The 12442-nt window shown below is 44.0% G+C and overlaps 1 protein-coding gene across 1 annotated transcript in view; it reads left to right on the top strand.

Annotated features, from left to right (window-relative positions):
• Positions 1–11971, top strand: part of HSD17B12 (hydroxysteroid 17-beta dehydrogenase 12) — a 1764331-nt gene extending 1752360 nt beyond the window's left edge. The window contains exon 11 of the mRNA XM_069623326.1: positions 11415–11971. Coding sequence (XP_069479427.1) covers positions 11415–11519 — 105 coding nt within the window. The 3' untranslated portion in view covers positions 11520–11971. The remainder of the gene's footprint in view (positions 1–11414) is intronic.
• The last annotated feature ends 471 nt before the right edge of the window (positions 11972–12442 follow it).

Raw genomic sequence — 12442 nt, 5'->3', positions numbered from 1 at the left:
GAAAATGTAATGCTGGGGTAAAACGACCTGCTGGAGGGGATGTGGTGAGAGGGCCGACTACTGGCATATGTGGTGGACCTGGCCCAGGGTTGCAGTGCTTTTGGAAGGAGGTGTTGGGATGGATCAGGGCACTGGAGGAATACAAAGAGCCACGTACCCACTGCTGGTGTTTGGTATTGAGGAAGGAGAAGGTGTTTGGTTACGTCTCCCACATATGATGCACTTCCTGCTCCTGGCAGCCAGGGCATGTATGGTGATTAGGTGGAAATGTCCGGAGCTGCCCAATGAAGTAATGTGGGAACACAAGGCAAGGGACATATGAGATGGAGAACCTCACGGGGGCGTTACATGACCTGCACCGAGCGCGGGAAATGGAGTGGGCCCCCTTCCTTAGCAAATACAAGGTGCAGCCAGGGGCTTATCTGCCCCAGAGATATCGGAGGGTGGGGAGGGAAGTGGGACGGAGACATGTACAGGACAACAATGAACGCACGCCCGTTCCTCGAGCGAGGGGAAAGCACTGACCTTGTAAACGCCAGTGGACGATGGGAAGTATCCATGTATCCGAATGGAGCTATTTTTATTTATTTTTACATTTATAGAGCGCACCTAACCCTTATGCATCTGGGCGCTTATGCTTAAGGAGACGGTTGCGTTACATACTTAATCAGTTATTACATTATTGGGTAGGGTGCAGACGGTTGCAATGGCTGTTACATTATTGGTCAGGATACAGGAAATACATACTTGGGAAGCGACAGTTGGAATGTACAGTTCTTACATACATAAGTTGAGCATCTTATTACGGGGGGTCCTGATGTTCTGTGATTAGGTTCGGGTTCAGTTCTCAATGTCTTGGCTGGATAGCCAGGTTTTGAGTCTTTTACGGTAGGACCAAAGTGATGAGTCTATTCTTAACTCCACAGGCATCATTCCAATATTTGGCTGAAACTACCGGAAAGCCAGAGCCTCATGTTTTTTGCCGTTTGAATCTCTGGGTGGACAGGTGGCTGACATATTTCGAACCGGTTGGTCTGGTAGATTGTGTTTTGAAGATTTGTTTGGTTAGGTAAAGCGGGGCAGTGTTGGACAGACATTTATGTGTTAGGGATAGTATTTTACATTTGATGCGATCTCTCACAGGTAGCCAGTGTATGTTTCTTCTGATTGTGGTGATGTGGTCTGTTTTGGGGATGTTGGGAGCAGCTCTGATTGTATTATTCTGTACTGTCTGGAGTTTTTTTGTTTTTCGTAGTGGATCCTGCAAAGATGGCATTGCAGTAGTCGATTCTGGAGAGGATAAGTGCTCTAGCAAGCGTGAGGCAGTTGTCCGTAGTTGAGAAAGCTCTGCAAGCGGTGATGAGCTTGGCAGTGCAGGCTGAGGCTTAGGTGACAGCATTGACTTGTCTAGTTAGGGAGAGTGATGAATCCAAATACACCCTTAGAGTTTTCACTTCTTTGGCTACCGTGGTACTGTTGCTGTATATGTGAAAGGATTTGTAGGCTGGTGGTAAGTTCTTTAGCCTTGGTGAGCTACCCACAATGAGGATCTCTGTTTTATTGTCCTTAAGACAGAGTTTGTGTTGTGCCATCCAAGCTTGGATAGTATGGTAGATGGTATTCAAGGACTTGGAATCAGTGTCATGATTTCCAGTGATGGGCAACAGTATTTGGGTGTCATCCGTGTAGTTAGCGTACGTGATACCAAGTTTGTCAAGGAGGTCGAAGAGAAGTTTTGTGAATAAGTTGTACAAGGTTGAGGAGACACGAGTCCCTGGACTCTGCACGTGACAGGGGGTGGTGGGTGCTGCGGCAATCGAGGAAAAGACTCATGGTGTGGCTGGAAAGGAATAATTCTGTCCAGTTCATGGCATTATTTGAAAAGTGGGCTGCCTGGGCTAGATGTTGGCACAATAGGTTGTGGTTTACTAAGTCGAACGCCACCGACAGATCCAGGCAGAGGAGAATGGCTAGGTCGCCCTCCCCTTTAATTTGATCTATTTGGATTTTGAGGTTCGGAAGGGCTGTTTCTGTTCCGTGGCCTGGGCGGAACCCTCATTGGCGAAGGCCAAGAAGGTAATGTGATTCAAGGTAGTTTTTAATCTGTACATGGGCTACCCTATTATTTTTCGTAGAAAGGGAACAGTGGTGATAGGTCGGTAGTTGGTGGACACATTGGGGTCTAATGTGGGTTTCTTTAGCAGTGGTGGTAGTACCCAAGCTTCCTTCAGGTTGTTGGATGCTTTGTTGGCGGCGAAGGAGTTATTGATCAGAATTGTGATAAATGAGGCCAGTTTGTCTGCGCACTCTTTGATAAGTGCGGCTGGGCAGATATCACCCTGACACCTCGAAGGTTTTAAACTCTTTGATTTTGATGGTTTCCGCTGTGGTGATGGATGTGAATTCAAACCTACGGTGTGAAGATAGTGTCATGGATTCTGCAGCTATGGGCTGAGCAATCGGGGCAAGTATTTTTTCTTTTCAATTTTGAGTTGGCGTAAGGAGATCTTATCCGTGAGGGCCTTTTTAAAATGTTTTTGCACCATGCTTGGTCCTTAGTGCAGTAGTCTGGGGCCTGGGAGGGTGATTCCAGTTCCCACGGGATGAAGAAGAGCTCCCTGGTGCCTGAGTTAGCCCTCTCAATTCTCATATTGTATGCGTTACTCTTGGCTTGGAAGGTGGCGGCTTTGTTTTCAGTGGCTAGATTGGTGAAGTACTGTTTGTTGATGTGAGTGGGTGTTCTTTTCCTATAACCCTAGGCATTTCTTGTTTTGCTGCGCAAATCTTTAAGGTCTGTGGTGAACCAGGGGTTGATATGGGCTGTGGGTTTAGCTTTCCGGATGCCCAGGGGCGACACTTGGTTAATAGCTGCCTCCATAGTTTGGTTGAAGAGTTACTAAAGATGTGGGATTAACGGTGTGATCCATGTGGGAGGTGAGAGTTCGTAGCAGGGGAACCATATTGTCAGGAGTGATGCAACGGTTTCGTGTGTGAGCCACAGGGGTGAAGGAGGGAGTGCCAAGTTGTGCTGATGGTGAAGAGTATAATATTGTGGTCAGACCAAGGACATGGATCATTGTTAGAAATATTGGTGATGCAGTTAAGGTCGGCAAGCCAGTCCAGGGTGCAGCCTTTAGCGCGAATTGGGTTTGAGATGGGCAGGGTGAAGCCTTGTGCTTTGATAGTGTTGGCTACTGCAAGATCTTGGGTGTCAGTGCTGTCATTCAGTCCTAGGTTAAACTCCCCTAAAATGGTAACTTTGGAGATGGGCTTTGTGTCTGTTGCCAGAAGGGAAGCTATGTCTTCTTCTAATGAGGATATGGGGCCTGGTGGCATATAGATGAGATGTAAGGAGAGAACAATGTGGCTGAGAGGGTTAACATGGCGGATTTCAGTTCTCCTGCCAGGAAGTCTTAGTTGGTAATTTATTTGTTTTGGTGATGAAAGCGACTCCGCCTCATTTGGATGTCATTATAGCTTTTCTGATGATGGAGTAACCTTCAGGGTGTGGCTAATTCAAAGGCTAGGCCGGCTGCAGGGTGCAGCCAGGTTTTCGGGCATGGCAATGAAGTCTAAGTCCTCTGTGGTGATGAGGTCGGCCATGTCGAGGGCTTGAGCTGGGAGGGATCTGGCATTTATGATGGCACCCTTAATATGTGTTAGTGTGACTCTCATTAGTCCTGCTGATCAACGTGGTTGCTTTGATAATGTTAAGTTTTCTCAAGGTGGATGCAAGTTTATTTTCTGTGGGAGAGTTCAGTCAAGTGGTTTCACAAGGGACAGTTAGGCCAGTCTTAGTCATTTCAGGAGAGAGGCATTTAAGTGGCGGGGGGGGGGGTGGGTCCTCTGGGCCGACGACGGTTTCTGGAGGAAGATGGAGCTTTCGTCCTGTTACTAAGTTTTTCATTTCTCAGGGATGTGCAGTGGATGGTGGTTGTAGCTGTGTCGTGGTGACATGCCGGGTGGCAAAGTATGGATTGTTCCGGTCTACAGGGCAAGATTTAGTTGCAGGTACCGTGCCTTTGTGTTCTATGGACACTGAAGAATGCAACTCTGCCGGGGGTGGGTTGGGGGAGGTTGAGAGGAGTTTAAGCTTGTTGTTACCTGCACTTGTGGGGAATATGATGGCACAGTGTAGTGCTATTTGGTTGTGCTTGAAAAAATGTGCAAGGTACAAAATAAAGAATGTTTTTTAAAAAAATGATGGGACAGAAGTGACTTTATGAATTACTGACCAATATTGACCTTTTAAGATATGCTAAAATGGCGTATGTGATGCCGGGAACAGCTAGTTGAAATATGCCTTTTTGTATGCTCATAAATAGAAACTCATCATGAATGCTCATTTTTTGTTTAGCATTTATTAATGTTTATTCTCTTTTTATTGTATACAATATTTATGTAGCATTTTTATTATAAGTGCTCTACTGAAGTTTGAGGCACAAATGTCAGTCAAATGGCAGAGACTATGATCCTTAAAGTAACGCCTATGGCAAAAGAAACACCAGCTCCAGAGGAAGCATCTTGTGAAAAAGCAACCTAGATAATGTGGCTTGTCATTATTTGAATTGGTTTAAGGTCAAAGCAGAACAAATATTCAGAGGAAGAGTTCCACAACTTAAGCTAGTAGTTTAAACCGAAAATAAGATGCCACACAAGGAGGGTGGAGAATGGAAAGAAGCAATTCAGAAACAGAACGAAAAGCGCTGCATGGAGAATGAGAAGGCCAAAGAACAGAGCTAAACCGGAGCTCAGGTGTGGACACAGTGAAAAACCAAACTAAGAAATTGATCTAATGCCTATTTAATAAGCCAAGTAAAGAGAAATACTGGAAGAGATAAATAGATGCAACTTAATTCTTAAAGCCGAATGCAGAACAAAGAGCAAAAAATGCTTAGTTAGTCCCGCATATAAAGAGTAGCAATAATTAAGATGAGCTAAAACAAAAGTATCTAACAAGATTTTGGTGGCAACAATTGTTAAGAAATGACATTTTCTTAATGTTAAAAAGCGGAAAGCGACACGATTCAACTAAGGAAGCAATCTGGGACTGCAAAGAGATGCAAGAATCAAAAATAATGCCCAAGTTGTGAGAATGGTGGCAGATAGGCAGATAAGAAGCTGAAACTGAGATGAGGAAATAAATGGAGGAGACGAAATGGAAATGCAGGAAATAATGAAATGTATTTTTTTTTAGTAGTAAGACAGAGAAAACGAGAGGACACCCAAGAATTGAAAGCTGAAAGACAAGACGCTCATGAATAGAATCATTAAATGAGGGTAAACAAATAAGTCTGAGTATCAACAGCTTAAAAATTGGCCTCAAACCAGTGTTTAGAAATCTCAGAAGCTAAAGAGGAAGAAACCCTTCAAGAAACAAAAGAATTATATAGACAAGAAAACCAGAAATCCCCAAGGATGACGAACTAGAAAGCAGCGTTGGATAATCCCTTATATCAAATGCAGCACTAAGATTGAGCAAAAACAAAATACATGACAGTCTAAAATGACAAGTGTAAATACGGAATTGGAGACTGACAAAAGGACTATCTCAGAATGTACCGGATGTAAAACAGATTTACAAGAAGGGGATTGATTGTGCAAATTAAGATCACAGCTAAGTGAAAGTATATATTCAAGCACTGTAGACCGATAAGGTAGAAAAGAAATAGGACAAAGGTTAGAAAGTTCTTCAGTCTAAAGAGGGTTTCCATAGTGGAGGAGTAGCAGTTGCACCCTTAAGTGAATTGCAAAGTTGATCAGATGATAAAGAAAAATTGAAATGAATAGCCAAGTAAGTAGCAAACAAAGGTAGAACATACTTAATTAGGGAAGCAGTAAATGTATGGGAGGGAGCTGCAGAAATAGTATATTCAAGCAATGCGCACTTTCCAATATTAGCAATTATGCACCACTTGAGTATATTGCTATCATCTACTGCTTCCTTTCAGTTCTAATATTTTATAGCGACCTACAGCCAATCAGCAATGTGTGTAACCATCTAAAATTGTGTCATAGTACAACTTGGTTATACTGACAGTAGTGCTGTCACAATTGGGAAGCCAGTTGACCGATGAGGTTATACCAACCCCAATAAACGGATTAAATGGAAAGGGCTAAACTAAGGTCTGGGGCTTCTGAGGGCAGTTAGCTTTAAAAAATCTGAAATCAATCTAAAGCCATCAAAAGGCAGGTAAAGCACTGTTAGTACTCCTCTCTTCCATCCTCATGCACTTTGATGAGTCAATTTTCTCCTGGCCAAAGAAATACAAGGTGGCTCAAAGGTTATGTTGTACCTAAACTCATCTCACAACAAACTTGTCTCATGAGCACAAAGGGCATTATCACTACCATTTCCCTGCCAGACATTCCTGACATTTGGGTGTTCTTGTCGTAATCGCTAGCTTTGATCAGTGGACCTTGTGTACTCTCTCACACTTGCATTGCTTTAGCAAAAATTATGCATGTATCGTTTGAAGGCTGAACCAACCTCCCCAATAATTATAGTAGAAGCTTCGTAAGATTGGCCCTTCTAAATGAACACATTTTTTTACTCCTTCTGTGGAATGTATAAAATGGCTGATTCAATGATATGAGATTCAACATGGATTTGTAAAATGGGATTCCAGCTCATTTAAACCAGCTAACTCTCCATGCATAAGGATGCGTTTTTCCAGGAATATAAACACTGATTTAGCCAAATAACGTGTTTAAAAAAACAAAGCCTTGCACTGTTTTTGATTCTGTGAGCATTCTGTATAACAAAATGCGGATCAGGCTTGTTCAGTGTGTAGACCATGGGGTTCATTTCATTTTATCACAAAGCACAGCGCAATTAGTGTTGACCTTGTGATGTATAAAGGCCAGAACAAATTGTAAATGAAAGATTCATCATATGTGCCCTACAAAGCTTGTCTGAAAAATGCATTTTACACTTAGAGTATTGTTAATTCCAATGCATATCGGTGTCTTTTGCAGCTGACTTGCATTTCAGAAGCCTCAAAATGCAATGGCAAAGGTTTCAGATAATCGTTTGTGGGGTCATCACTAAATTCCTGAACATAATTTGTGTCATGGAGTTATGTATGCTTTCATGTAGTAGTTGTGTATCCATGACCACAATGGTGCCACTGTTTTTCAACTGCTTTTTTACAAGTCGGTTTGTTTGGAGTGTCATATGGCCCTTTCTTTGAGGGTTGAAGTTCTGTTTAGTCACCTGTTTCTTTTAATATGTTAGATGTTACACCTTTTGTTAGATGTTAAACCTTTATAAGCGTTTAAAAAAACCGAAAAACCGTCCCCTTTCCCACCTTTCACTCTGCTAAAACACTTTTCATCATCCTGGTTCTCAACAGGCTGGATTACTCCTCCCACTTCCTCATGGGGTTGCCCCTATACTCCTGTCAACAGTGTACTAAACCTTGCATTCAGTGGTCTCTAGAACATCCCATGAGCCTTGGCCACCTTTGCCTTTACGCAGAGTGCTTATCCCTGGGTTAGCCCCTCTAATGTGCTGAATCTCACTTTATACTAGCCCCCTTGCACATAACTCCCCTTTTCCTAGCTGCCCTCCGTGCCGGCTCCCGTTCGTTCACCCTCCTGGCTACCCATCACTGGAAGTCCAGCCTCCCGAAAGTAAGTTCATTCCCTAGTGACTAGTGCCAGGATCACTGTTAAGAACCCCCTTCTCTTCCAGGAAGCAGCTTCAAAGACTCTGTTCTTAATTATCCCCAACCACCATCACCACTGAATTTCATGTCTGTATACATCTCTAAAGACTGTAATTGCCGTTTGCTGCTAGGATCAAGTTCAAGACCCTCTGCATCACCCATAAGGCTTTCTGGGGCCTGGGACCCTGCTAACTCTCTCTCTCCCCGAAATACCTGCCTGCTAGAGCCTTTCGGTCCTCTAGCTCCAACTTTCTGCAGATTAGACACTTCTCTAAGCAGAGAGTGGGGGGTAGATCCCTTACCTCCACAGGAGCTTCCCTCTGGAATGGTCTCCCAGCACCTCTCAGACCTGAGCCGGATCTCTTTAAGTTCGGAAAGCCCCTCCAGACACTAATTTTCTCTCCTTCCTTCCCCTCTCCCCCTCCACTGCAAACACCCACTTCTGCCTCAGTGACTGGCTGCCTGGTTCCCTCTGAGTTGTACAAGGCACCAAACCCCCTCTCCCCCCCCCCCCCCCGGGACAGTCCACTACATTCCTTGCACTTATCATAGGTTTCCCTCACCCCCTGCACTCCATGCAATCCCTGGCACTTGCCCACCTGGCCTCCCCTTAGCACTCGCCTGTGGGCCTATTCCCCCACCCTCCTCCACCCCACTTTCACCTGCACCCTCTCCTCTTTGCACTGCACTTCCCTTCCCACACTAGCACTTTGCATTTCACACAGACCTGCACTCCCCCCTCTTCTTCGCACTTCTTGTTGGTGCATTTGCACGGTTCGAATGTCACGCGGCCTAGTAGGACCCTTATTGTAATCTTTCTTCCTTGTTTCCCCACACCCCTTTTTTTCTTGCGCGCCTTGAAACGCCATTTGATGTAGGACGCTTTACAGATATGCAATAAATAAGATGTATTTAACATTTAGATGTGATTATAACTAACCATTAAATAACAAACAACACTTTGATATAAACATTTATAACGAAAACACCTTTGTATGGGGGTATGGGGGCCCCCGCCTATGCCCCCCGTTTTGCTGAATTACTAATCCTAACCTCCTCCCCAACAGTTTTAAACCCGTACCCCAACCCCCACATATATATTGTAAATAATGCGACATCTGTTTCAAATTGCTGTTCGTTATTTTCAGTTTGTTATAATCACTACATACTGTATTTAACATCTGCCATGGGCTGTCCCCTGGCAGGCTGATTTTCTGTAATCTGGCCTTGTGCACAGATGTATAGAAGTCTGACCCATATTCTGATGGAGACAACTCTGGAAGCTGTAGCCAACTAGTTCAAGGTAGCAAGGGGAGGGGTCTAAGCGAAGTCTCAAGAGGTGGTGAGCTTGTAAACGGTCCACAATGAGCACACAGTGAAATAGTCGAGGAACACACTTGGACAATCTGGTATAAAAATACTTCTTTACATATGGCCAAAACACAAAGTGAAGAATGACTAACGGGTAATATTAGCACTCATTTCTAAAAGTTAGATACATATATACAATTACTGGTGTAGTGTAAAATACTTATCAAATCCCTGAAAAGAAAGGTACAGATTAGTATTAGCACTACTAGTACACATAGATTCAATCCTAACTTCAGACGTCCATCACTAAAATGTATTAGACCTTGTGCCCAAACATTCAGAAAAGTTCCACACAGTTTATGAAGCTGGAAAAAATGAAGCTAGGGTCTCTGGAATTCAGTGAACAGTTCCAAGTGTTAGGGGACGAGTTAAACTAGCTAACAAACATGTTCCCAACTTTCAGAGTGCTTGTGTGCACAAGCAGTGGCAAAGCCAAAGTGTTAGAAATATTTTATAAAAGTCAGGAAACTTTTAAAAGGGAGTTTAGGGGTCGGGTAAGTATTGCTACAGCCTCCCGCACCCCCAACCCTGTAATCCGATTCTTCATGAGACTTGGCAGGTCGGTTGAAGGTCTGAGGTTGCTTTTCCCGCTGTCCGCCTCAGCCCTTGGTTCCCCCAGGAGTTGCAGGTTTGAACAGCTCTCCAGTGGGTGTCTGATGCTGGTGCAAGGGCTCTCAGTGGAAGAATGCAGCAAAACTCGATGCAGGGCCCCTCTCAGGACAGGAATGGACGCAGGTAAGCAATTTCGGATGATGGCCACTGATGCACGGCAAGTGATTCACGTGCTGCGGTCAGACTTTACCTCCTATCTTGGGTCCCCTTGATGCACGGACCATGGAATTTCGCAGAGGTAAGTCTTGTTGCACAAGCTGAAGAGCCCCCAAGTTCCAGGCCTCAACTTGGAACCGCAACATCTGCAGCATGATGGCCCAAACTGTGAGACACAGGGCAGTCCGGTGGCACTTCTGAAGGCTCTTCGTAAGACTCTGAGCTGATGTCGAGAATCGATGTTCCCTCCACTCCAAGGGTTGCAGCGCCTTCGCAGGACTGCTAAAGATCTTCCACAGGGCAGGGCTGTACCAGGGCAGCAACAGAAGTTGTTTGCCAAGCCTCCTTCCGACAGGACTGCGTTCTCATCGCAAGTCTTGTAGCTGGACAGGAATTTTGGTGCCTTCATTTTCTTCAAGGATCTCTCTCGATTGGGTGCAAGGGTCCTCTTCTTATCCTAAAAGCCAGATAAGAACAGCAGCCCCAACTAGCCAATGACCAATCTGCCCCACACACAACCCAGCAGTGGTCCAATCTGGACCACTGGCAGCCAAACTCATGCATACCACTCAAGCACTGGCACCAGTTTGTGGATTTGGACCAGACAGTCCCAGCCCACTTCCTGGCAGCAAACACACATAGCCCTCCAAAACCCTCGGCTTTCCCAGGCACTGGAAGTCCAAATGAGGATGATCCTGGTCTCACAGGCCAGGAAGAAGGCTAAAAGACCAGATGGGCAAAGGACAACCAAAAAAGCTTGTGGTATGGCCATGTTTGACCACTAGACACAGTTAGTAGCCAAACGCGGTAAGGCCAAAACGAAACTTCACCAAAAAATTGTAAAATGTCACTGCAGCCATCAGCTTGTCCATTTAGCACACCTAGAGTAACCAAAATTCCTCTGGGTGTTAGTCTAGGGCAAAACAAAGTGTATCAAATTGTACTGCATTGTAAAATGCATTGTACAATGATAAAAATGTTACCACAAGCGATAAGTTACTTAAGGTAGTAACAAATTAACTAGACTAAGGGAAACCATGTTTTCCAGTTCTGACAACCTGAAGGACATGTCAATTTACCCATAGCAGATGAGCAAAAGCCAGTTTAGTAAAGATTAAGGCTTCACTTCACTGTAAAAAAAGAACCAGTCCGATAGAAAAAATAAAAGCAAAACATTTGGGGTCCATAGAAATGGAAGGGAAGGTGCTGTAAAGAGGAATCTTTCCTAACATCCCCATTCACTGTTTCCTGCCCCCACTAACAGCTGTTATATTCTGTTAACTACCATATTATTACTTTTTAAAGGTGTGTAGAACAGACACAACAAGATTGCACCAGCCTTCAATATGCCCTTGGTACTGTGTCTCTTGCCTAAGCACTTATAATTTCCATAAATACATGACTGATTCTTTCCCACTTTCCTGGTATATGAGCTGCACCAGACTTTTGAGAAAGCTTAGAATTCCCCAAGGCGCAAGCTACCGTTTTAGGAGCACTTCAGTTTGAGGCCGTTTTGTTCCCTGAGTGCAGTACATCAATTTAACTTTGATGCCTTTCTTGCAGATCGTAAATAACCATGTTTCTCTGTCCTTTTTGTCCCCTTAGGGTTGGATCACCACATCCTTCCCAGTGTGCATCTCCATGAAGTTGGCAATGAGCATGAACCTAAAGCTAAGAGGCCGCTTCTTGAAGAGAGCTAAGGCCAACTAAAGCATATCAATGCAGACCTGGCAGAACCTCATGGAAAGCAGATGATCCAGTCAGGGAAGCTTATGCTCAATTTAACACCAAACCCTGTAAAACCAGGGCGGCTACTCTACAATGCATCCCATGCTGGGGATGGGGAGACTGTACATAGCTGCTTAACTTTTCATAGAATAGCTCCTTTGACACTGCATATTGTATAACGTAACCGTGGCCAGCCATCAAAAACATTAACCTAAAGTGTTTACACTGAATAGAACTAACTGGATAACTTTTATTTTCGATGAAAATGTTGCACTCTTGTTTGTGAACATGATCTAGGCCTGTATTCTACATTTGCTGCTGAGGTAACTGAGATTTTATGTGCACTAGATCTTGGTGTTGCTTTCTTATACATTTCCTAATTGGGGAAGCATTGAGAAGGGAATGGGGCTAATAAACGTTTAATTTTGTGAAAACTGCAGATCTACACTTCTATTATTCCTCCAGTATTTCACTGCATATTTGTTCTTTTTAAGGCAAAAATCTACTTTTTATGGGGAAGGTTCAGTCCAGTACACGAGTTCTAGGCATATTCTTGTCAAGTCTAAAAGTACTTTTGATAGCCTTGTGGTTTTACAACATTAATGACAGCTGTGATTTGGTACCCCGATGACAGAAGCTTGACATACAGATTTCTTATCTTCACGTCATCTTGTGCTCGAATGCAGCCAACCTTGTATCAAGCTACCAAAGGAACATATGTGCCAGTAGTATCAAATAACACTTGAATGTGCCTGCCTACCTTGCAAAGGGAAAATGTGATTTGTTGAAAGTGCAACTCAAGAAACGTAAACAGTGGCTATTTTTTTATTTTCAGAGCAAAGGTCTTCCATTTTGAGACAATCGTTTCAGTTGCATTTCCTTAATGTGCGTTAGTCCTACGCCTT

Source organism: Ambystoma mexicanum, chromosome 11 (assembly GCF_040938575.1).
Source record: "Ambystoma mexicanum isolate Mex_15411 chromosome 11, UKY_AmexF1_1, whole genome shotgun sequence".
Taxonomy (NCBI): Eukaryota; Metazoa; Chordata; class Amphibia; order Caudata; family Ambystomatidae; genus Ambystoma; species Ambystoma mexicanum.
This window is presented reverse-complemented; position numbering and strand designations above follow the sequence as displayed.